We start from the raw sequence: 24,400 nt of genomic DNA, 5'->3' as shown, positions 1-24,400 counted from the left end.
TTTGTAGTAGATTTTAAAAAGAGACAATGAAAGGGACGAGGATCTCATTGAAAACGATAATCAGCCAGCTCCGTACTCAGAGCGTCGCATTTAGATAAGCAATTCCAAAATCTGGGCCAGCAACCCGGCCACCCGCCCCCAGCCTATCGGGAGGAGTGTGCCCGTTTGCAACTAGAGGGTGGAAGTCCGGAGACGCCGGGTTCGAAGAGGCGCACAACGCGGACGCCGCGGGGCGCTGACCCGGGAAAGGTGCAGGACGCAGCGCCTCGGACGGGGCGGGGCGGGTTACGGTAACCCCGCGGCGCCGGCCCCGCCCTCGTGCGCAGGCGCGGAACCGTTGCCCGCCGAGCGGTTGCGGGCCGAGCGGTTTGCAGAGCCGGCCTGGGAGGGCTGCGATCGGCTGCTCCACCTGCGTGACACCCCCGCGCCCGCCTCCCGCGGCGCCCTCGGTAAGTCAGTCCGCCGCCCTGCGGGAGCAGCAGCCCACGGTGCAGGGCTGGTGGGCGACACGGACAGAAATGACCTTTCCTGAAGGTGGGAAGCTCTCTGCTTCGGTGCTGCGGGTCCGAGGCTTGGACGCCGAGGAGGTTCGGTGCTCAGACGGCCCCGACCCCACGGTGGGAATAGGAAGGGGCCACACGCCCCCGGGGAAACCGAGGCCCGGCGAGGTCACTGAGCGCTCTTCCCGGAGGGCGACCAGACTTGAGACCCGGACTGGGGTTGTTCGGGGAAAATGAGGTCCACTGCAGCTGGTGTGGCTGGGGCGCAGGCTTGGGTCCCGAACCCCCGACATGGGGCGCTCAGGTACCCCAGGCCCGGGCCAGCGGGGAATTCTGAAGGTCAGGGGTCGCCTTGGGCTTTTGGTACCAAGGTCACACCGAGTGCCCCTCGGCGCCACCGTCTCAGGAAGTTGCCTCCCGAAGTGAAAAGTTGGACTTGGCCTCTCCCGGTCTCCAGCGGAGATCTTGCCCTGCAGTTTCAGAACTCGGACCTGTCGGAGTGACGCTTGCCTCTTCCTGACGCCTAGGCTCGGTCAAGATGAATCCCGTGGTCTTGGTCCACGGCGGCGGAGCCAGCAGCATCTCCCAGGACCGGAAAGAGCGAGTGCGCCAGGGCATCTCGAAAGCAGCGACTGGGGGCTACAAAGTCGTCAAGGAGGGAGGGAGCGCAGTCGATGCTGTGGAAGAAGCAGTGACCATCCTGGAGAACGATCCCGAGTTCAACGCAGGTAAACTGCGCCTCCGCTAGTGAACAGTACGCCGATCAGATCAAGCTCCTACCCCAAAACATACTTGGAGAGTCTAAGATGTTGCCTTTGGGGGTTTTGTTTGGTATGGCGGGTCGAACCCAGGGGCGCTTTACCACTGAGCTACATCCCCAGCCCTTTTTACTTTTTATTTTGAGACATGGTCTGACAAAGTTGCTGAGACTGAGGCTGTCCTTGAACTTGGGCTTCCACCGCCTCAACCTCCCCATTCACAGGGATCACAGGCAGGCTCAGCGGTGCCCAGTGAAATAACATGGTAAGGGGAAAAGCAGTATTTTTCTTTTTACCTGTTGATCAACTTGTTTTGGGAGGAGTCCGGGATTTTAAATGCACTAATTCACCCTTTATTTAACGAGTTTCTGAGAATTCATATACCAAAAGGCCTTTTATTACATTGAAGAGGGGGGCCTTGAGGGAGGAAACTTTACAGATCATAAACTGTACCCTTTTCAAATTTTGAAAAAAGGTGTACACCTGTATGACCACCGCCACACCCAAGATTTAAAACATCTCTATCCCCCTCTGTGCTATTATGACAGAATAAGAAATGTGTATTTGGTCTCTCTCCACCCTTTCAGGAACACAGCACCTGAAAAGTAATTCCTGAGCACCATGAGAGTGCTGGGAGATTTGTACAGGGGAGTGAATCAGGGGCACTCCACTGAGCCATATCCCCAGCCCTATTTTGTATTTTATTTAAAGACAGGGTCTCCCTGAGTTGCTTAGTGCCTCTCCCATTGCTGAAGCAGGCTTTGAACTCTCAATATTCCTGCCTGAGCCTATCAAGCCACTGGGATTACAAGTGTGCGCGACCATGTACCAAAGATTGAACCCAGGGGCACTTAACCATTGAGCCACATCCCCAGCCCATTTATTTATGTGTGTGTGTGTGTGTGTGTATGTATAAAATTCTAGATAGGGTCTCACTAAGTTGTTTAGGGCCTCACTATGTTCCTAATTGCTAAGGCTGGCTTTGAACTTGAAGTCCTCCTGCCTCAGCCTCCCAAGCCACTGAGATTACAGGCATGTGCTGCCATGCCCAGAGCTAGGAGAATCTTTTATTCTAATATTTGATCTTTGACCCCAGCTACTAACACAAAGTACCTATCTCTTGTAATTTCCTGGGTGATAGGATAGGAACAGCTTTTGTCCTAATGAGGTGACTTTGGGTGGGCTTCTAAATGGAGGCCTGTCAGTATACAAACCAAGCCATAATTAGGTTGAATTTTGCAGCCCTTCACCCCCATCCCCTTGGAAAGGGAGATGAGTCAGAGACAGTTTATAATCCATCATGACTACATGATGAAGCCTTCCATAAAAATCCCAGAATTGCAGGTTGGGGGAAACTTTCTAGTTAGTGAACACACCCATGTACCAGGAGAATAGTAAACACCAACTCCACAGGGTCAGAAGCCCCTGTGCCCAGGAGCCTTTGCAGACTTGACCCTGTGTATTTTTGTTCCTGGGGTTTTAGGACAAAGGCCCTGCTCCAGGGGTCCCTGTAGGTTCTGCCACTCATCCCAAGATGCCAATATAAGAGATGGTCAGGGGCAAAGGAAGGAAAGAAATTTTATCAGTGTAGTTATACTAGGAAGACAAGGGACTGTGTCTTCAACCTGTTTGGGGGGGGTGTGGTACTGACATGAATTTAGGATTAAATGGAGAAAGATGTGGAGGGGGCAAGAGGGGCATAATTAAGCATCTTAGTCAAACTGCTCTCTGGTTGATAGTTATCTCAGTTGTGGTTCTTCCAGGTAGCTCCATAGAAGTCATCCTATGAAGGGACAATCCCATTCCCACCATAGGGTAATATATCTGTGAGGCTCCCCTGATCCTGGAATCCAAGGTAACTGAAGATTTAGAGCAATGACTGGAGACTTCTAGGCACTGCTGCAACTGGTCTGGGATAGGATATTGTAAAAAGCTGTTATTTAAATCCTGAAAATATTTTAGTTACTCTCCTCTTGATGCCTCCTATCTTGAAGGGGGATAAAGAGGCTAGGTAAATTCAAGGCTAATCAACTTTTTATTACCAGTTTTCAAACATATACTCCTTAAATGCCTACGTGCAGAGTTGAGCAGGAATTTTATACAAAGTTCAAGGTGATAAAGGAGACAGATACAGAATGAAGGCAGAGATGCCAAGCTTTATTTGTTTTTAGTTATTTAGTGGGCATCTACAGGCTGAAGAGAAGAGTCAGTGCTTTTAGCAAAAGTAACCACTAAATCCTTGTTACATTTTTCATCTGGCTGTTCATCTGTGTCCTTTATCCTATCCGTTACTCATATTCTAAACCAGTAAACTCAAGAAGGAGGTTGCTGGGCATGGTGGCACACACCTGTAATCTCAGCAACTCAGGAAGCTGAGACAGGTGGATCAAAAGTTCAAAGCCGCCTCAGCAAAAGCGAGGTCTTAAGCAACTCGGTGAGACCTGTCTCTAAATAAAATACAAAATAACACTAGGGATGTGGCTCAGTGGTGCCCCTGAGTTCAATCCCCAGAACCGCCCCCCCCACCCAAAATGGGGCGAGTTGCAGAAACCCATCAAAACCTTCCATTTATAGCCAAGTGAGGCAGAAGTTTTGGGTAATCTACCTGTAATTGGCTTCTGAAGTAGGAGGCAGTCTAACCTGTGGGATCTGACTCTAGCTCTGTGTAGATGGTGTCAGAAGTAAATTGAATTATAGGACATCAACTGCAGATGAATTGATGTGCCAGGGAAAGAAACCCACACATCTGATGTCAGAAGTGAGATATTGAGAGCTAAGGAACCCTAAAATTCCTTCACACCACTTTGCATTTATTCCCTTCTTCATCCCTAGCAGCAGTCCAGATGCGCTTCTGTCACCATAGATTAGTTTACATTTCCTAAAATTGCATATAAAATTGCAGAGTATGATGCTTTTGTGTTTGGCTTCTTTGACTCAAATCTGCTCATTTTTTAGAATAATAATCATCATAGCTGATATATGATGTACTGTATTCCATAGTCTAAGAAATTTGCACAATTAGCTCATTAAATGTGGACTGTAGTCTGGTGAACAAGTTATAATTATTATGCCCATTTCTCAGTTGAGAACACTAAGGCACCAAAAATTGACTAACTTGCTGCAAGACATTTGCTTCCTCTTTATTCTAAAAGAGAAACCTAAGATCTCATGATTAAAATACTTCTTGGAATTACACCACCCACCCAACATCGTTCAGCGAATATTGACTGAGTATTTGTGCTATCTCCTTGACTCTGCTGATCACTCACCAACTCTTAAAAACCTTTCGAAGGGGCTGGGGTTGTGGCTCAGTGGCAGAGCACTTGCCTCACACATGTGAGGCACTGGGTTCGATCCTCAGCACCCCATAAAAATGAATAAACAAAATCAAGATATTGCATCCGTCTATAACTAAAAAATATTTAAAAAAAAAAAAAAAAAAAACTTTCGCAAGTCTGCCTGACCACAGAATGAGACGTGACAGTGCACTTTTATGGCTGTTTGTAGAACCAGAGTTTACCAGCTGGGGACCAAGCAGCCAGCATGGGAAGCAGCCAGGTTTGTCAGTGGGAGACCTGTAAACCAAATCGCTGGCTGACAAACCCCCACTTGTTTGCAGAGGACCTGGATTTGAAGCAGATTCTGGTCCCCGCCTAGCTAACAGGATCCCTCATCCTCATTCATGGGGAAGTTGGGATTAGGAAACCCAGCAGCCAGCTCTCCTTTCTTGGCTACCTTCTGGGTACCTTCCTCTAATGCCAGATGTCTGCTGTTCAGCTCTTGGAGGGAGATGAGTAGAGCTTTAAAAAAGGAAATGAAAGATTTGGGGGAATAGATGGGCTCTAACAGTATGCTGTCTATCTTGGCTGTTTTTCCATTTGCTTTTGCAGACAGATTCAAGCAGCCTCTACCATCATCCCCTGGGATATCTATTTGGGAAACTTCATACAAAAAGCTGACTCCCAGCAGTTACTAGGTTTTGTGATGATAACTAGCACTCACAACAACTTATCTGAGTGTCAGTGAAAATGCTGTCTGTGTTTCCATTCCTGTTTTAATATGGATTTTACTTTATGTTTACTGCTTGTTCAGTGTTTGAAGTCGTTTGTTTGATACTAATGGAATAAAAATTGAACTTTGAGATTTGACTGCCAGAATTTCTTTTTTTCCTTTTTCCAAGCCGGGGTATCACTATGTTGCCCAGATAGGCCTCAAAAACCTGAGCTCAAGTGATCTTCCCACCTCAGTCTCCTGAGTCGCTGGGACTAAAGGCACCACCACACCCATCTTAGAAATATTGTTTAAAGTCTTACTTAGATTTTCAGCCTTTACATTTCCTGGAATAGAGCAACGTTCACACAGCACTTTAGATTGTTATTTATTCTGTCTATTATTAAGGCTTTTTTTATTTCCTTTAGTGGTAGATGGACACAATGACTTTATTTTTTTTAATATTTTTTTTTATTTTTTAGTTGTACACAGACACAATATCCTCATTTTATTTTTATGTGGTGCTGAAGATCGAACGCAGAGCCCTGCCTGTGCTAGGCGAGGGCTGTACCGCTGAGCCACAACCCCAGTCCATGACTTTATTTTTATGTATTTATTTTTATGTGGTGCTGAGGAGCAAACCCAGTGCCTCACACCTGCTAGGCAAGTGCTTTACCACTGAGCTACAGCCCCAGCCCCTCTGTAAATTCAGTTTTACAAGTTGTCAAAGAGTCTTTGAGGTGACAGGATTGTTTTTATAATTCTAAATTCCTCATAGCTGTCTATAATCCTTTATAGCATTTTTAACTCCTTTACATCTAAATGGCAAACGTCTATTGTGGGGTCTAGGAATTGTTTGTGGTTTTTCTGTTGTTTGTTGTTTGTTTGTTTCTTTGTTTTGAAGTCTCCCGTGTGGTTCTAAGATGCAACCAGGTTTAGGAGCCACTAGCCTAGTACTCTACAATTTTAATGATTGGGTTTTTTTCTATAATTTACATTACAATAAAATTCCCTTTTTAGCGTGTAGGCCGATGACTGCGATAAATACATATGGAGGTGCAGCCCCTGCTACCATCAAAAAATAAAATGGTTCTCTCCCTCTCCACATCCTTTGGGTTCACACCTCCATCCACTTCTGGCCCTTGGCAACAACTAATCTGTTTTCTGTCCCTAGAGTTTTGTCTTTTCCAGAATGTCATACATGGATTCATGCAGTCTGTAGCCTTTGGAGTCTGAATTGTCACCCAACAGTGCATGAGGATGTCCACATAGATCTGAGTATCCTCCCAAGTGTGTCCTTGAGGTGGAGAAGCGTTCTGGTTTATAGGTACCCCACTCATTTAGCCGTTTACCAGCTGGGGGACTTGTTCCACTTGGGATTGTTATAAATAAAATCACCATGAACATTTGTACACAGGTTTTTGGGTAAACACAAAACCTAGGTATTTTGTGTGAATACCTAGGAGTATATTGCAAGTATGTATTTAACTTTATTAGAAACTGCCAGACTTTTCCAGTGAGACTGCCGTTTTCCATTCCCACCAGCAATAGATGAAAGTTCCAGTTGCTCAGAATCTTGACCAGCTCTGGGTTTCATCAGTATTTTTTAAAGTTTAGCCATCTTAATAGGAGCATGGAGGAATCTCATTGTGGTGGTAATTAGCATTCCCCAAAATAGCAGATGATATTGAAGATCTTTTCATGTGTTTTTTTTTTCCCCAACCACATTTCTTCTTTCATGAAGTCTCTATTCAAATCCTTTGTCAATTTTATTGGTTTTTTTCCCCCTTATTATGAAGTTTTAAATGTTCTTTATATAATTTGGTGTAAACCTTAGACATGTGATCTCTAGATATTTTCACCTTGTCTGTGGCTTATCATTTCTGTTCTGTTAACAGTGTCTTTGAAAAAGCAGAAGTTCTCAATTTCATAGTAGTCCAATTTATTCATTTTTATTGTAAATAGATCATGCTCTTCATGTCGTAGCATAAGTATTTACCTAACCCAGGGTTACAAACATTTTCTCTAAGTAGTCTTCTAGAAATTTTAAGTCTCTGATCAGTTTGGGATACATTTTTGTTTATGGTACAAGGTATATATCAATGTTCTTTTTTTGCATAATTATTCAAGCATCAATTGTTGAAAAGGCCTATAGGAAGAATAAATTGGTTTTCTTCTCTCCACTCACAAAATACTCCTGGTAGCTTAATAGATGGAAGTTTTTTTGTTTTTATTTTTGTTTTTGTTTTTTCATACCAACTAATTCTCTAATAATTCCCTGGACATCAACTGGGTATCCTTCAGTTCAATTATGACTCTAAGTAGACCCCACAGATTAAGGACAATTAGTGGGTCCCAGGTTGCTCACTTCTGTCTAACATATCGGGGGCTCCCTGTTCCCCTCCTGAGGCTCCGTATATTTCTAGGAAGGCTTGCAAAATCCAGGGAAACACTTGTACTTGCTTATTTATTATAAGGAAGATGATAAAGGATACAAATCATAAGCCAGATGACATGGCAATGTCTAATCCTTTCTAACATCTACCAGGAGTAGAGTCAGATCACTCAGGTTAAGGGCTTAGTTCCACAACATGTCCCCCATTTACCTTCCAGGACAGGTCACAAAACTCACCCTTTTACTGGCTTATTCTATTAATATAATAAAGGATGCACATGAAGAAAGGTACGGGTCAAGGTTATAGGAAGGGTGCAGAGTTTCCATGCCCTCTTTAAGCTTGCTGCCCTCCTGGCACCTGCATGAGTTCACCAACCCCAGACCTCTCCACACCCATCCTGAGGAGTTTGTATGGAGGCTTCATTTTGTAGGTGTGATTGATTGTTTAAACCACAGCCATTGGTTGTCAACTCAACTTTTAGACTGTTCCTCCCCCAGAGGTTAGGGCAGTGGTTGACCCTTTAACCACATGGTTAGTTCCTCTGGCAGCCAGTCCCCCATCCTGACACTATCTGGGAGCCCCTAGCCACCAGCCATCTCCTGAGCACACAAAAGACAATTCCTACTCTCTGTCTTCCAAGAATATTAGCAGCTGTGTGCCAGGAAACTGGGATGGTTAACTAAATGCTTATCACTATCTCCATCCTCCCTAACCTCTGTCAGTCACTCATCTGTTTCCCGTCTTTATAATTTTATTACTTTCAGAATGCACAGTTGCCGCAGTCTTGGCTTGGCACAGAATCACGAGCCACCACACACCTTGTAGATTCAAACAGCAATTCTTTATTCCCAAACTCACACCGGCCTCTTCACACGTTCTGGGGAAATCCAAGTTCTGCCCGCCAATTCACGTCCCAAAATACTTTCTCAATTCCACAAGAACTCAACGGGAACTCAGGCAGCAGGAACGCCCTATTCCCAGCAGGAATAACCTTAAACCTGGAACTTCCCTAAACCCAGATTGTCTTAAACCGGGAACGCCTTAAACCCAAATTATCTTAAACTGGGATACTTCCTAAAACCTGCAGGATACACCTTAAACCTGGATCCACCCTGGTCCTTGAGCAGGTTCACCTTTCTCAAAGACACATGCAATGTCACAGCAAATTTCCATTTAACATGGGGTACGCTGGCAAGGAAATTTAGATGCGTCATTCCTACTTGGCAATGGCCCTCAGCACACAGTAAAGGGAATCATGCAACTTTTTGGAAATTTTCCCCCCACTCAACATAAGCCCTGGATCCATCTAACATGTTATCCATGTCAAGTTTATTCCTTTATAGGGCTAAGTAGCATTGTCTGGTACAGATGTACTGCAGTTTATTTAAACATTCACCTGGTAAAGGGTATTTAGTTGTCTCCAGTTTGGGGGAGGGGACTATGCCAGTAAAGCTGCTGAGAAGGTATGTGAACAGACTTTAGTGTGAAAATGAGTTTCTGTACCTCCAGGATAAATGCCCAGGAATAGGGTTGCCAGGACATAGAGTTGGGTAAAGTTTTTATCCACTCTGCCTATGTCTGTCTTTTAATTAATCCATCTAGAATATTTGCATTTTGTATAATTATATGTGATGACTTAAATCGCCTATCACATTTTAGTGTTGTTTGCCCTGTTTTTCAGTTTTCTCTTCTGGCCTGCCTTTGAGTTACCTGAATGTTTTTTAGAATCCCATTTTGTTTTACGTGTCGTGTTTTTGAGTATCTGTCTTTGATTTCTCAGGTATTTGCTCTGGGTATTTGTTCTATATACACCTGCCACAGTGCAGTGGCGGTGGCGTCCTTGACCCAGGAAGAGGGGAGGCTTCATTACTGCTGGGCTGCGGCTGTGAAGGCCGCTGCAGCTCTGCCCTGCCTCAGAGAGTGAGAACTGCGGATTTTTGTATATCGATTTTTCATTTAGTCCATTTGGGCTTCTATTACAAAATACCGCAGAGCGGATGTCTTATGAAAAACAGAAATGTCTTACAGTTTCTGGTAGCTGAGAAGTTCAAGAGCAAAGTGCCAGCCGATGAGGTGGCTGGGGAGGGCCTGCCTCCTCGTAGACAGGCGTCTTCTCATTCCAACCTCGCATGTTGGAAGAGTCCCTTTGTAAGGACACTAATCCCATTCATGAGGGCCTCACCCTCGTGAAGTAATTACCTTTCAGGGACCCACCTTCTCATACAATCGCCTGAGGGGTAAAGGTTTCAACATTTGAATGTAGGGCCACATAATAGCAACTTTGAATTCTGTGGCCTTGGTAAATTTATTGATACTAGTAGCCCTGGGAGATTCTGTTAATTGTTCACACAGTTATGTCATCTACAGTTAGAGACAGTTTTGTATCTTCCTTTCCAATCTTTATGCCTTTTATTTCTTTTTCTTGGGGGGGGAGGGTCTTATTCCATTAATAAACCCATTCAATATCATGTTCAATAGAGCTAATAAAGGCAGTGGGGGGCGGGGGAAGCACCCAGTCTCTGACCATTAAGTGTGTGTAGTTACAGGATTTTATAGATATCCAGGTTGAAGCAGTTCCCTTACTAGTTTGCTAAGATTTTTTTTCATCACATATGCATGTCACATTTTGTCATATGAGTTTTCTTTATCTATTGAGATAGGTTTTTGCTTTTGTCTTATATGGTGACTACAGATTGATTGATTTTTTTTAATGTTAAACCAGGCTTGCATACACCTGAGATTAACACCACTTTGTCAGGATGTAGAATCTTTTTCTTTATATTGCTGCATTTGATTTTTAAAATATTTTTAGTCGTCAATAGGACTTCATTTTTTTGATTTATATGCAGTGCTGAGAATTGAACCCAGTGCCTCACACATGCTAGGTAAGCGCTCTACACTGACACAATCCCAGCCTCACTGCATTTGATATTTTAGCATTTTTCTTTTCTTTTTTTTTTTAGCTTGTGTCTTATAATATTGGGTAAAATATTCTTCAGATTTCCATGTTTTTAATCTACTTGTGTCTCTATATTTAAAGTAGATTTCTACAGGTAGTATATCTTTTTATACAATTTGATAATAGGCATATTATAAATAGCAGGGCATGTCATTCTATGCCCAAAGGACAACTTGTGCTGCTTTGGTAATTACTGTAACTAATTTTAAGATATTAATCTTGCTTATATTATCAGTCTTGCAAAATTTTCTAGTGTAATACTCTCCTGTAACCCTAAAATAATTGCTTCTGTAAAGATGGGTTTCATGTCACAACCCGTGAAGGCTCTAGGAGTGGTGGAAAGATGGGAGCTGCCTTGGCAGAAAGAAGGAAAAGACCTGGATCTAATGGACATTCAACATGGGGAAAGTTGCTTTGCCGGTTTCCTCACCTGTTCAGTTTGCACACAATCGAAGCAGCCAGTGTTCCTGCCTTCCCGCAAGGCCAAGCCAGGGGCTATTCTGACTGAGTGCTTAAGGTGCCTTTCTGCCTCGCTGAAGCCTGCAAGGATGGCCAGGGTGGGTGTTCTTCCCTGATCTTACAAATGAGAAGATGGAGGAACAACAGGGTTAAGAGATTTGCGGGCACCCTGCAGGCAGCGGGAGTTGGAGAAAGGGAGATTGTGATGAGGGCTGAGGTGTGTGCATGGAAGCCCCAAACTTGAGTGAAGTGGATCCAGAGAGGAGCTGGAGTGGACCAGGAGGTCAGAGGCCAGATCAGGAATGGCTCCACACTCTATTTTGTAGGTTGTAGGATGCTGTCCTAGTCCATTTCTTATAGCTATAACAGAAGATCTGAGGTAGAGCTGGGGGTGAGGCTTGATGGAGAGCAGGGCACTGGCCTGGTGTGCACAGGGCTCTGGGTTTGAATCCAGATACCACAAAGGAAAGGGAGGGAGGAAGGGGAGGGGAGGAAAAGTGGGGTAGTTGGCTCACAGTTCTGGGACTCAGGAGCTTAGTAACCACCATCTGCCCAGGGCTAGTGGGGGCCTCATGGCAGATGGCATCACACATCTGGAGAGCAAGTAAGGAACCAGGGAGGGGACAGGAATACTGTTTTATTAAAAAAACAAAACAAAACGCTGTGTCCTAGCATGATGGCACACTCCAGTCACTCAGGGCCAGGAGGATTGCAAGTTCAATGCCAGACTGGATCACTTAGTGAGTTCCTATCTGAAAATCAAATAAAAAGTAAAAAGGACTCAGGATAGATTTCAGGGTTCAATCCCCAATACCAAAAAAAAAAAAAAAAATCCCCTTCCTCTGGCAGTGGAATAGAGATGGATTGAAGTGGATAAATTACAGGAAAACCTGGATTCTTCTCTAAATTCTTAATTTTTGCTTTTCAACTTGGTTGTAGGTTGTGGGTCTGTCTTGAACACCGAAGGTGAGGTTGAAATGGATGCCAGTATCATGGACGGCAAAGACCTGTCCACAGGAGCAGTGTCTGCAGTGCGCAATATAGCAAATCCCGTCAAACTTGCACGGCTTGTTATGGAAAAGGTACATATGCATGGAGTGCCATGTTCCCGCGGAGTGTCCACCCCAGGGCCTCAGTGACAAACAGAGGCTGACTGAGGGGAAGTACTTGAGATCACTGTTCTAAAAATATGTACAGAAACAGAAATAGCAGCATCTGAGTTCTCAAATCGGCCAGAATTCCACCAAGCCACCATCTCCAGCCCTTTGGGGTTTTTACCTAGAGACAGGGTCTTGCTCTGTTGCCTAGGGCCTCACTAAGTTGCTGAGGCTGGCTTGAACTTTCGATCCTCCTGCCTCAGCCTCCAAGCCACTGAGATTACAGGCGTGCACCCCTGTGACTGGCTCTTCTTGTATTTTCTTCAGGCCTCTTTCAACACCTATAACTCAGCAAACACAAATTGAGCAGACCAGCTATTTAGGAGCATGTGTTAAATACAAACATGTTAAGTTTTCTAAATTTAAGATCATATGTAAGTCACATCCCTTTTTCTGCATTCAGAAAAGCCAGTCAATGAAATATGCATTTTGATCCTTTGTACCCAAAGAGAAACAATTATTTCCACACAGTTGGTACAGGTAAGAAGATTAGAGATTTTCCATAAATTAACCATTTTTCCTTTTCTGGCTGGCTCAGACACCTCATTGCTTTCTGACGGGTGAAGGTGCGGGCAGGTTTGCAGCAGAGATGGGGGTTCCAGAGGTTGCCATGGAAGAACTGATAACGGAGAGAAGCAAGAAGCAGCTGGAAAAAGAGAAGCATGGGAACGGCGCCCAGAGATCAGACTATCCAAAGTGAGTCTCACCTGCCGCCCATCCTTCCGGGAGTTATTGAATATCTACATTTCTTAAATGATCCAAACCAAATACCAGAAAAGCTACTCTTGTTATTCTCAAATTTAACTTTGCTTATTACTCCTATGAGCCAGGCGAGCAGAGTTCCTTTCCTGACATGATTTAAGGAGAGAATGATTTGCATTAGGGTGTCATTTACCCAGAGGCTTCTCCCTTCCCTGACTGGGTACCAGGGGTTGAACCTAGGAGCGCTTACTCTCCGAGCCACATCCCAGCCCTATTTTGTATTTTATTTTGAGACAGGGTCTCACTGAGCTGCTTAGTTCCTCACCTTTGCTGAGGCTGGCTTTGAACTCGGGATCCTCCTCTCTCAGCCTCCTGAGCTGCTGAGATTACAGGCATGCGCCACCGTGCCCTGCAAAAATCCTCTTATTTAAAGCAATTTTGAAAATAAAACGTGAAGATGGCATGGGAAGTCATAATGGAACTCACTTTAGTGACTCTGCCTAGTTCTTACTTGGAACCACCTAGAGAACTTTTTCAGAATATTCATGCTTAAGCCCCTCCCTAAAGAATCAGACTTACCAGATCTACAGTGATGAGGCCAGGCAGGTGCCAGATGGAAAAGTGTCCCAGAGAATTCTGGTTAAGAATCCGATTTACCTGGGGGGGCTGGGGTTGTGGCTCAGCGGTAGGGCACTCGCCTAGCATGCACAAGGCCCTGGGTTCAATCCTCAGCACCACGTAAAAATAAAAATAAATAAAATAAACATTAAAAAAAAAAAAAAGAATCCAATTTACCAGGCTGGCCATGTCCTGGGAACTGGTGGCAACCTCAGGAGCATGCCAGTGTGTCAGTGGGCTAGTGGAGGAAGGGGGTGGCTTGATAATGATTCATGTTTATATCCAAAGATGTTGCCACATGCATCCCAAGACTCTGGAACTCTGCATCTCCACCAGCCAGCCCTGCTCTTAGATGTAAGCAAGCAGGGCTCCTGCCTGGGGCCTGGCACTTTAGAAGGGTTTCACGCCATGAATACACCTTTGTCGCTCAGTATTGGCACCACACAACCCATAACCCTCCGCCTCCCTCCTCATCTGCTCCTGTGACTGACTCCATTCAGCTACCAGGGGAAGGCTGCGCCACCTCCCTTGCTCTGCGTCTCGGAAGCAGAGGCCGCCTGAGTCCAAATCTGTGGGTTGTGCCACTGCCAACAGCAGAGATGGATACTGCTCTGGAATGTGGGAAGACTGGAACAGCAGGACTCAGGTAAGAGAAAACGCAAATTCATGAAAAGTTAACTTGTCACAAAGTATTGATTCCCTCTAGTGCCAAGCACCCAGTATCTCGGCTCTGCTGTTTCAGCTTGAAGTTCTGAAGGTACTGAATTAGTAGCATGTGCACAGAGTTAAATTTGTGTGCATGTCTGACTAGGATAGCACTAGAAACATAATGAGAGCCACTTACATCACTTTTAAAAATAAAAGAAAACAGATGAAATTAATGATATATTTTATTTAACACAGTATATTATATTACCATCCAAAATATTTCCATTTCATCTGGTAATCACTATAAAAATTATGTATGAGCTATCTTACACTCTTTTTTCATACTAAATCTTTAAAATCTTACATGTGTTTTATGCCTGTGGTGCACCTCAATGCAGCCTAGCTACATGTGGCTAGCAGTCACCAGCGGCCACCTGTAGCTGGCAGTGACCACAGTGAACAGCACGCTCCAGAGTCAGCTGCCCAAGGGGCTAACTAAATGGACCTTGAATATAGAATATTGAGTGGTTCTGTTTTATTTAATAAGAGATGATTAAAACATTTACTTAATTTCAAAAATGTAACATTAAAATTCTCAGCTCTTAAGTGATTTTGACGTAAGACATTATTTATAACCCACGTTTTTATTGTAGTATTAATAGACAATTTTTTAATATTTTACAAAAAACTAACTTGAAAATTAAGTCTTTAAATTACTTTTTATATTTTTCAATTTCTTTAAATTACCACTTCATTTTTTTATGAAAATATATCCTAATTTTTTGTATAGTTTGGATATAACTTTATTTTACTTTTTAATCCCTAGATTATTGAAATTGAGTATAAGTCAAGATTTTGATAGAAAAAGACTGAATACTAAAATGGATCTCACAACAGGAAAAAAAGTGAAAGAAAAAGAAGTAAAAAAATTCTTCAAAGAAGAGTCTGCTTCCACTTTAAAAACTGGAATCCATAAAGCCAGCCATCTCCTTCCAGGATGAGCCACGTGAAGTTCACAACAGGACATTACCAATTCTTTATTAAATGAAGATTACGTTTCTTATCCAAATAGTGGAAATCAGTAAGAAGTTTATTCTTGTGGAATTCACAACTTGAACAGATCAAGTGAAATCCCTGAAGCTCGATATTCTTCATTAAAATATTGAATTTCTGGTGACAAAGAATCACACACACAAAAAAAGCACAGGGATTGGGAGGAAGAGGCTGACCACACAGTGGACAGTTGGTGACACCAGGAAAATATAGCGCTGGAAACGTGACCTGCTGTCCTGGAGAGGACAACACGTGTGTCCAGGATTTAGTCAAGCCTCATGGTTCAAGACACCACCAGGGTTTACAGCACAACAGAAATGTTCTTGGTTTAGTAAAAATGATCTCAAAATTCGGCAAAATGCCAAACATGATGTGAAGACAGAAAATAGTGAAATCGTGCTCAGCGTGTAGAATGGGGAATTCAAATAAAGACATTAAATCTTTTTTTTTTTTTTTTTTTGAGATAGAGTTTCATTGTCCCAGGCTGGCCTCAAACTCCTAATCCTCCTGCCTCAGCCTCCCAAGTAGCTGGGATCATAGGCAGGCAAACTGGTGAGTGGTTTGTTGGTTGGCTGGTTTAGTGGTAGTTTTTTCATTTTGTTTTTGGAGGTGTTTTGTTTTTGCAGTGCTAAGGTTGGAACCCAGGACCTTACACATACTAGACAAACACTCTTCCACTGAACCCAGCTAAAATGTGTTAATCTAGAACGTACTGTGGTCAGAAGACGTGCTGGACAACTGACATCTGCCAGAGGCTCATCGCGGTACTCGAGGAAGGGAAACAAGTCTAAAGCAACCTGTGTTTCACTGGCTTTACGTCAGCTTCTTAAAATATGGTTTTAAATTAAATGAAGAAGTGGGTGGGGAAACTTTGCTGTAGGCGTTAAGTTAAAGGACTGTTGGAGGCGGCCAGCCTGTGATAATGGTGATGACGGATCTGACCGGGTTGGTAATGGAAGCATACAAGCAGGAAGCTTGGCCGGGAGTCCACTAGGTTGTGTGTCTGTGCGCAGCTGTGTTGGATATGTGACCTCAGCTGTGCCAAGGGCAGGGTGCTGTGGAACACAGAGGGATCCTCCAGATATGCCCAAAGGGGGAGCATCTTGACTGGATTCCTGTCTGACCCTATAACAAAGACACATGGTGGGGACACCTGCTGAATGCTGCTGAATGACATGACTCAACTGGATTTAGACGGGAAGAGCTAAGCAGAACCACAGAAGGTGTCCAAAGAGTCAGGCATGGGCCTCCGCAGAAGGTGAAGGGGATTTTTAATGTGTGCTGTCTGTAAGTGCTTGAATACACTATGGGCTGTTTTTGTTGTTTGTTTGTTTAATTCATACTGGAGAGTGAACCCTCGGATGCTTTACCACCGAGTTACATCCTCAGCCCTTTTTCATTTTTTATTTTGAGAGGAGTCTAAGTTGCTGAGGCTGGCTTTGAGCTGGTGATCCTCTTGCATCAGCCTCCTGAGTCACTGGGATCACAGGCATGTAACACCACGCTGGGCTCACACTATTGTCTTCTCATAATAAGCTTAATAAAAAAGATCTGAGTTGGCCTATTTCTCCTTTAAAAGAATTACAGACATTCTTTGCCTAATTCAAGGAAGAACTTATGCACGAAAAGTCCCCAAACCAATTTCTGCAGACACTATTTTTAATCGGTATGGTCTCATTTGAAGAGAGAGATATGAACAAAATTGAAGAAAATGCTTCTATCTCTGGTTTTCTTTATAATACACCAGCATTGAAATTTAAAAGAATTTATTTACGTGGAAATAGATATCACTTAAGAGATGATGAAATGACAATAGTAAATGGTTGTGATTTATACGACCAACTTAAAGTATGTAATATCTTCTGTGATAATAATTTATCATGTATAGATCCATGCGGTATTTTTGCATGATGATGTAAAAGTCAGGATTCATTTCCAAATCTAAGTATGCTTTAAGAACTACATTGGGCAATTCCATATTTATCCGAAGTAAGGCATCTCCAGATTAAAATTGCTTAAAAATGTATTAAGAATACATCGACTCCAAAAAGGTGGTCCTATTTTTCATTTTTTGTCAGTAGAATTCAAGAATGTGTGAACATGTTGAGTGTGAGAACATGACAAGTGACCCCTGAAACAAAGACAAGAAAAATGGATTGTCTGGAGGAAGTGCACAACCATGGTGACTCCTGCTGCCATCCCCAGCTAATCCAGTGGTGCAAGTGTGCACAATATTAATCCTAATCATAATTAAGTCACACCATCGTTAGTAGTATGTGAACTTTCAGTTAAATGAAAACGTAGCTTTACGATACTTTTCAAGATCAGACAGCATGGAGATTCCTAAAGAAATCTAAAATAGAACCAGCATGCGACCCCACAGCCCGTCTGTGCCGTACACCCCAGGGAGATGAAATCAGCGCGGCCTAAGACTTCTGCACTCCCCCCTTCGTTGCAGCATCATTCTCAATAGTCAAGATGCGGACGTGTCCGTAACGGATGCATGGATCAAGAAATTATGTGTGGGGGGGGTGAGTAATGGAGTATTAAAAAGAATCGGGCTGGGATGTAGCTCAGTGGCAAAGCGTCTGCCTTGCATTTGCAGAGCCCTGGGTTTGACCACTGCCCCCGCCCCCCAGCCCCAGTTCCAAAAAAGACAAAAAAAAGAACCCCACCAACAAGGGGATTCTGCCGTTTGCAACCTCATGGATGGGCCTTCAGGACATCAGGCTAAATGAAATCAGACAAAGAAAGAAAAACAGCACGATCTCAGCCGCGTGCGGCATCTGAAATAAATAAATAATCAAATACATAGAAAAGAATAATAATTCCTAGGGACTGGGAGAGGGTGGGGTGAGGGAAGTGGGTCCAAGGGTACAAAGTAACAGTTCCGTAGCATGGATAAATCTAGAGACCCGACATACAAAGTGCAGATGGTCATTAATGGTATTATCTACTGGAAATTCGCCAAGAGTGGATCTCAGGTACTTTTACCACACACAAAAAAAGGTAACTCTGGGTCCAAGGGTACAAAGTAACAGTTCCGTAGCATGGATAAATCTAGAGACCCGACATACAAAGTGCAGATGGTCATTAATGGTATTATCTACTGAAAATTCGCCAAGAGTGGATCTCGGGTACTTTTACCACACACAAAAAAAGGTAACTCTGATAGTTATATAATTTTGATTGACTGTAATAATAATTTCATTATATCAAAATATACAGTATACCTTTGTTTTATGCGTATATATTATTTTCATATATATATGTGTGTGTGTATGAAAATATTTTCAAGATAGTTTACCATGGTAAGAAGGTAGAGAATATTCATAAATTCTGAGTACTGACCATATATGCTGTGTAGGCCTCTGACTCCATATGTGCTCCTGCCCTGTCCCTTGAAAATGTTGGGAGCCAGCCCGACACTGGCAATGCCTGAGGGCACCTCTTTACTTACCTACTTTTACTTTCTTTATGGCATTTTTTACCATATAAAAGTTTACAAAACTAAAACTCGGAAAGCATTTCCCACTTGAGACACACAGCCCCCTAGATTGAGGTCTTTGGCCACCCGCAAGTAGTGTTTGAGGTGACGGAACCGGGGGCTCCTCCTGAGTACATGCCCTGAGGGCAGGCAGTGTGGGGCTGTGGTCCAGCCTCTCCAGGTGACCACTTAACCAGCCTGGGTCCAAGACAGAGTTTTTATTTCTCAGCCCTTCCACACTCCTCCATACACACACCAACAGCAAAACAAAAAACTCCACTCCTAATGATCTCCACTGCAATACATGCCTTTTCACTTGTGAGGCCAAACGCCTTCAGACTCTTCCTCACATCCTGTCCACCTGCAGACTCAGGGCTGCCTTCAAAATGTCCAGCCTCTCATCACCCCTTCCACCAAAACTGCCCTAACAAACCAGCGCCTCCTCACACCTCCTCCCGGTCTGTTGCTAGTCTGGACTCTCAGTCAACTGCACACCACAGCCAGAGGAGCACGTACACAAGCACACCAGTCACGCGGCTGCACCTTGATGGATTTTCACAGAATACACACACCCACATAATCAGCTGCCAGATCAGAAAACAGGATGTTGCCAGAAGCCCCACCTCCTGCCCCTTCCTGCCTTCCCCCCCCACCCCCCAGGTAGCGGCTGGCTGACTTCTAGCACAGTGGATGGTGTGTTGCCTGTCTTTAGCTTGGATTGAGTGGAACCACACAGTGTGTACTTAGGGGCCTGCCTTCCTCCCCACTGGGGTGTGGTATTCCATGAGTATCCCATGGTTATCTACTCATCCTGAGGTGGGGAGGGGGATTTGTGTCTTCTGTTTGGGGTCATTACAAACAGTGCTGCTAGGAACATCTGTGTGCTCTTTCTGGTGATCATGTGTCCACGTTTCTGCTGGACAGATTGGCGGTGTGTGATTGTAGGGTCCTGGAGCGCCTTTATGTTCAGCCTTAGCAGATGTTGCAAAGTGAGATTTCAAAAGGGTCCAGCCAGTGTACACCTGCGGCCTTACTGAATGAATGATGATTGGGGTTCCTGCACATTTTTTGTTAGCGCTTTATATTGTGCTTTTGAATTTTAACAGTCCCGGTAGGTGGGTGCAGCGATAAGAATGATTATTTTTAAAATCCAACTCAGATAGCGACGCTTCTTGGCTTAAACTCCCCTATCTCCTATCTCACATTTGCTGCTGTGACTCAGCGCCTCGGACCTGACGGTATTCCAGGATGGTTTACTGTGGAATCTGGGTGGAGGCACGGGTGTTAAAACACGTTTTCAACCATCTCATCGGAAAATTCATAATAGAATGTCAGGAGGGAAATCAACTTACTAGATCCTCACAAAAACTCCACAAAATAGGTACCTGGCGGCTCCACCATACCTGGGCGGTGGCCACCCTGGAGCTACCAACTCACGTCTTCCATTTTTTTCCGTTCTTGGTGGCCGCTTGAGAATCTCTTGGGGGCAGGCAGGGATCCAAGGGAATCTCATGCACACCCAAGTTTGAGATGCAGTCATATTTATAAATCTGTTATATTTATCCCCATCTCGTTCATGGGGACAGTGAGACACAGGGAATAAAATTTAAGCCACACAGGGAGATAATGGTGGTGCCGGACTGGATGTCCTCCTAGAGGACGTCTGGAAACCTGCCTGTGACTGACATGTGGGGTAAGAAGCAAAGGAGAGTGTTGGCATGGAAGGTGTCCCCACACGCCAACCTGTCAGGTGGGAATTCAGTGGCTGTAAGCCACACTGGTGCTTGTGGGAGCGTTTCTCATCTTCAAACTGTCAAACTCTTTTTGTTTTTGGCAGAAACTTGGCGGGCACAGTGGGTGCCGTGGCCTTGGACTCCAAAGGAAACGTGGCTTATGCCACCTCGACAGGGGGTATCGTTAATAAGATGGTTGGCCGAGTTGGGGACTCACCATGTGTAGGTAGGTCTGGGGGACCGCTCCTGCCTCTGCCCCTTTCCCTCCCTGTCACCAGGTCCCCTTCGTTCTCTCTTCTCCGCTGTTCTCTCCTTTTCTTGTTTTATTTCCTCTTCTCAATGACAGCTTCAGAATTGGGGGCTGGAAGGGTTGTCTGGGGCACTGCTTTGAGAGGGTGTTTTCATCCAGTGGGCACTCTGTTCCCTGGATTGCATTTTGGGGACGCCTTGGGGAAGGAAACAGAGATGGGCAATGCATTAAATGCTTAAAATGCCCCGGGCTTTTAACCCTGCAGGCTGCCTGTCTTCTCTTTAGCCCCGGTTCAGAATCTGCCAACTTGCCTGCAGAGGGTTAAGCACGCAAAACCTCTTCCCAGGCGTGGGCTCACATTAATGATATAAGAGAGCTGGGAACTTCAGTTTGCAGATATTAGAATTAAGTGGCACAAATTTGACACACTTCTACAGAAACATTACAGATTGAAGTGTTCTTGACATTAGCACGTCCTCTCTTTTCCAGGACGTGTGATTGGCATGGTCGGGGGTTTGTATATGTTTCATCCCGTGCAGACTTTTCAGAGTTTTCTTGTGAGAAATCTGATTGAAGTTTCAGGAACAGCTAAATTGTTTCAACAGCTTGTACTTTGGGTGGAAAACTAACCCTGCCCTCCCTTTTTTAATGTGTTGCTTTAGTCTTTGGTAGTAATCTGTACTCTTGACAACTCTTGACATCCTTTGTACTGTCATGAACTTGGAGGAGACCCTGGAAGCCTCTTTAAAGAGAAGATGTCTAATTACTTATCCCAGAGAAATGAAATAATCTTTTCTCCTTAGCAAAAAAAAAAAAAAAAAATCCTCCCAAATGTCTGGTTGGTTGTGCAGTTTGCCTGCAGCTGGGTTCAGCCCAGGCTCCAGAGGCACAGCAGATCAGGTCCCAGAAACCGAATTCAAATTCGTTGCGTTGCGATGGTGACATCTTGAGAGAGAGAGAGAGAAGGTGTCACCCAAAGTCCTTGTCTTGGTTCTAACCTGGCCTTTCTGATGAGCATTCCCTTGGGACACCCCAGCCGGCCCCAGAGGACTCTGGGTGGACACTGGGCACGCTGCAGAGTTCTCCCAGGTGAGAAGGGGGGGGTGTCTTTGCAGTCCTGCTGCCCACGCCAGGACCCCTCTTGGCATCACCCTGGCCTTTTGTGCTCTTAGGAGAAGTGAAAGTAAAGACTTGGCTGCCTCAGCCCTCTGGACACCATGGGGTCTGTCCAGTTCCTCCCACAGCAAAAGCTTATAAGAAAAGCCACCTCCCTTCGCTAGAGTTGACAGCCCTACCCTGTTCCAGCTCCCTCTAGAACCAGGGGTTATCTGCCTCTGAAAACCCTGGGGACCCGTGACATTCCACACAGTGTCTCCATTCCAGAGCCCTTTCCCCCCATGCCCCATCAATAGCGAAGGCAAAAATCAATATAATGCTTCTGAGAGACCAGGGGAGAGTAAAGGCTAACTGTGCCAATACTGCGGGACTCTCAGGCCAGTGGCTGTGTGTGAACAGGTTCAGGAGTGGAGAGACCACCACAAAGTCACTTCCAGGTGGGGTGTGGGAAGGAGACCGGGAGGGGCAGGTTCACTGAGCAGGACGGGATGGATATGCTTTGAGGCAAAGGAGACGCTGGCCTGGTGTAGCTGCTCTCCCTCCCCAGGGCTCCATCCTCCTGGATTCCAGTGCCTTGACACAGTGCATCCTGGTCCACCGTTGCTTCAGTGGCTCCTGGCTATGAACCTGGCCTTTGCCTGGTCTTCAGCACTCTGAGGTGATATGTATTTGTGCTTCCTGACCATTGCTGCTCAGTTAGAACCAATCACTTTTTTGAGCAGGATCTGGAGGTTACGCTGACAATAACATCGGAGCCATTTCCACAACGGGGCACGGAGAGAGCATCCTGAAGGTGAATCTAGCCAGACTCACTCTCTTCCACATGGAACAAGGTATGTGGAACAAAGGACAAGTTCATAAGCTGTGAAGACAAGTACAGGAGCTAGATGATCAATCTCTTATTGGCTGCAGATGTTTCTTTCAGGTAGTTTCCACGATTTGACTCCTCCCCACCTTCTAGTCGGATCTGGACTAGGAGAGCACTTAGAATACTCTTTTCTCTGCATCTCAGGAGATGGGGGCTGCAGAGGCATCCAGCCTGGGTGGGATAGGGAGGGCAGCTCTGCTTAGCTGATGCAGGAGCTCTGTCTCGGCAAGAAGGTGAGGATCCTCATTTTAAGCATGCAGATAGAAATCATTAACTCACTTTGGCTTCTCATACTGCAAAGGATGATTCCTTTCAGTAACCTGTGTTGTTTCTCAACTTTCCTTTGTTCTCAGGAAAGACTGTGGAAGAGGCCGCGGACCTGTCGCTGGGTTACATGAAGTCAAAGATCAAAGGTTTGGGTGGCCTCATCTTGATCAGCAAAACAGGAGACTGGGCAGCAAAGTGGACCTCTACCTCCATGCCCTGGGCAGCCGCCAAGGACAACAAGCTGCACGTTGGCCTTGACGTTGGTGACACCACGATCACAGACCTGCCCTAAACCCCTGAAATTTGTATTCTAGGTGATAACTTGGAGGTAAAATTCATCTGCCTGCTGGGGAGATGCCACTTAATCAATTAGATTCAGAAATGGAAAAATTACGCCATCTGTCCCTCATTTTGTTGCCTTGATCAATAAGTATCTGAATGTTTGGTTGAGGGTGTGGTTCCAAAGCAATGAGAGAAATGCCCATATTAATATCCAAAAAAAGGAGGCCGGGGTTGTGGCTCAGTGGCAGAACACTTGCCTCGCACATGTGAGGCGATGGGTTCGATTCTCGGGACCACATAAAAAAATAAACAAAGATATTGTGTCCATCTATTAAAAAAAATGTTCAAATAAGACCAGTGAAGATGACAGTGTCTAGCGAGCAGTCTCCATTGTGTAAGGTTAAAAAGAAGGGAGGATACCTTGGCCCAGTGAACTGCCTCAGAGCAGGGAGCCTTTGGAGATTGGGAGACCCAAAGCTTGCAGGTGAGGGACCAGAAAGGGACCAGTCCAGTGAGGTGGGAGAAGCTGCAGGAACGTGACAAGGACACTTGGCAAAAGCATGAACATTCTCGAAGGGAGATGTTCTTCATCTGAGAGAGGGAAAACAGATTTTTCTAAGAAAGCTCAGTTCTCCAGCTTACCAACATGTTTCCCGATACTTGCAAAGGACCCTCTGATCACCTGTAGCTCCCCCAGCTGGAGACAAGGGGCAATAATGGAAACTTGGGGTGGGGGGTGCTTTGAGTCTTAAGGTTTTCTTGGTTCACCTAGCATTCTCCCACAAGCCAGCCCCTACCTGCCACAGACCCCCGTCCCCACACAGGGAGTAACAGGGCTCCCAGCCTCTCCAGCAGCAGGGAGTGGCCGATCAGTGGAGAAATGACACCATAATTCACTGAGGACACAGACTCTCTAGAGCTTTGGGACCCCCCCCCCACGAATGTACTGAAAGGGCATTGTTCAGTGTGTTCAGCCTGATAAAGTCATTTTCTTGGTGAGGAATCACCCGTCCTCTCATTGCACTGGAAATGGTCTTTCTCCTGTGACATATCTGCTCAGTTTTTTAGTCTGCCAGGGCTTACCTTCTCTCTGGAAACTCGTTGCTTAACTCTAAATTCCATGTGCCACTAATAAAATGTGTTTTGAAAGAATAACA

General features: G+C 44.9%; 1 protein-coding gene and 1 long non-coding RNA gene across 3 annotated transcripts; both read left to right on the top strand.

Annotated features, from left to right (window-relative positions):
• The first annotated feature begins 289 nt into the window (after positions 1-289).
• On the top strand, positions 290-24,398 carry Asrgl1 (asparaginase and isoaspartyl peptidase 1). Of its 2 annotated transcripts, none has more exons than XM_005331507.5 (7): positions 290-449; positions 1,028-1,228; positions 12,002-12,144; positions 12,758-12,915; positions 20,565-20,686; positions 22,549-22,659; positions 23,048-24,398. In XM_005331507.5, the coding sequence occupies exons 2-7, from the start codon at positions 1,039-1,041 to the stop codon at positions 23,251-23,253; spliced, it is 930 nt and encodes a 309-aa protein (XP_005331564.1). In that variant the 5' UTR covers positions 290-449; positions 1,028-1,038; the 3' UTR covers positions 23,254-24,398. The 2 variants fall into 2 exon arrangements, with proteins under 2 accessions (XP_005331564.1, XP_040140155.1); XM_040284221.2 differs by having other exon boundaries at positions 325-449; positions 977-1,228.
• On the top strand, positions 1,235-5,399 carry LOC144376997 (uncharacterized). Its single transcript, XR_013437461.1, has 2 exons — positions 1,235-1,523; positions 5,149-5,399. It is a non-coding gene; the product is annotated as an uncharacterized LOC144376997 (long non-coding RNA).
• Positions 24,399-24,400: the final 2 nt, after the last annotated feature.

Source organism: Ictidomys tridecemlineatus, chromosome 4, assembly GCF_052094955.1.
Source record: "Ictidomys tridecemlineatus isolate mIctTri1 chromosome 4, mIctTri1.hap1, whole genome shotgun sequence".
Lineage (NCBI taxonomy): Eukaryota > Metazoa > Chordata > Mammalia > Rodentia > Sciuridae > Ictidomys > Ictidomys tridecemlineatus.
Note: the sequence above shows the minus strand (reverse complement) of the source record. Positions and strands in the feature narration are given on the sequence as shown.

Coding starts and splice junctions, on each gene's coding strand:
- Asrgl1 (XM_005331507.5), top strand. CDS start 1,039: ATGAATCCCGTGGTCTTGGTCCACGGCGGCGGAGCCAGCAGCATCTCC. Junction 12,916..20,564: donor CAGAGATCAGACTATCCAAA/GTGAGTCTCACC, acceptor TGTTTTTGGCAG/AAACTTGGCGGGCACAGTGG. Junction 22,660..23,047: donor TCTCTTCCACATGGAACAAG/GTATGTGGAACA, acceptor CTTTGTTCTCAG/GAAAGACTGTGGAAGAGGCC.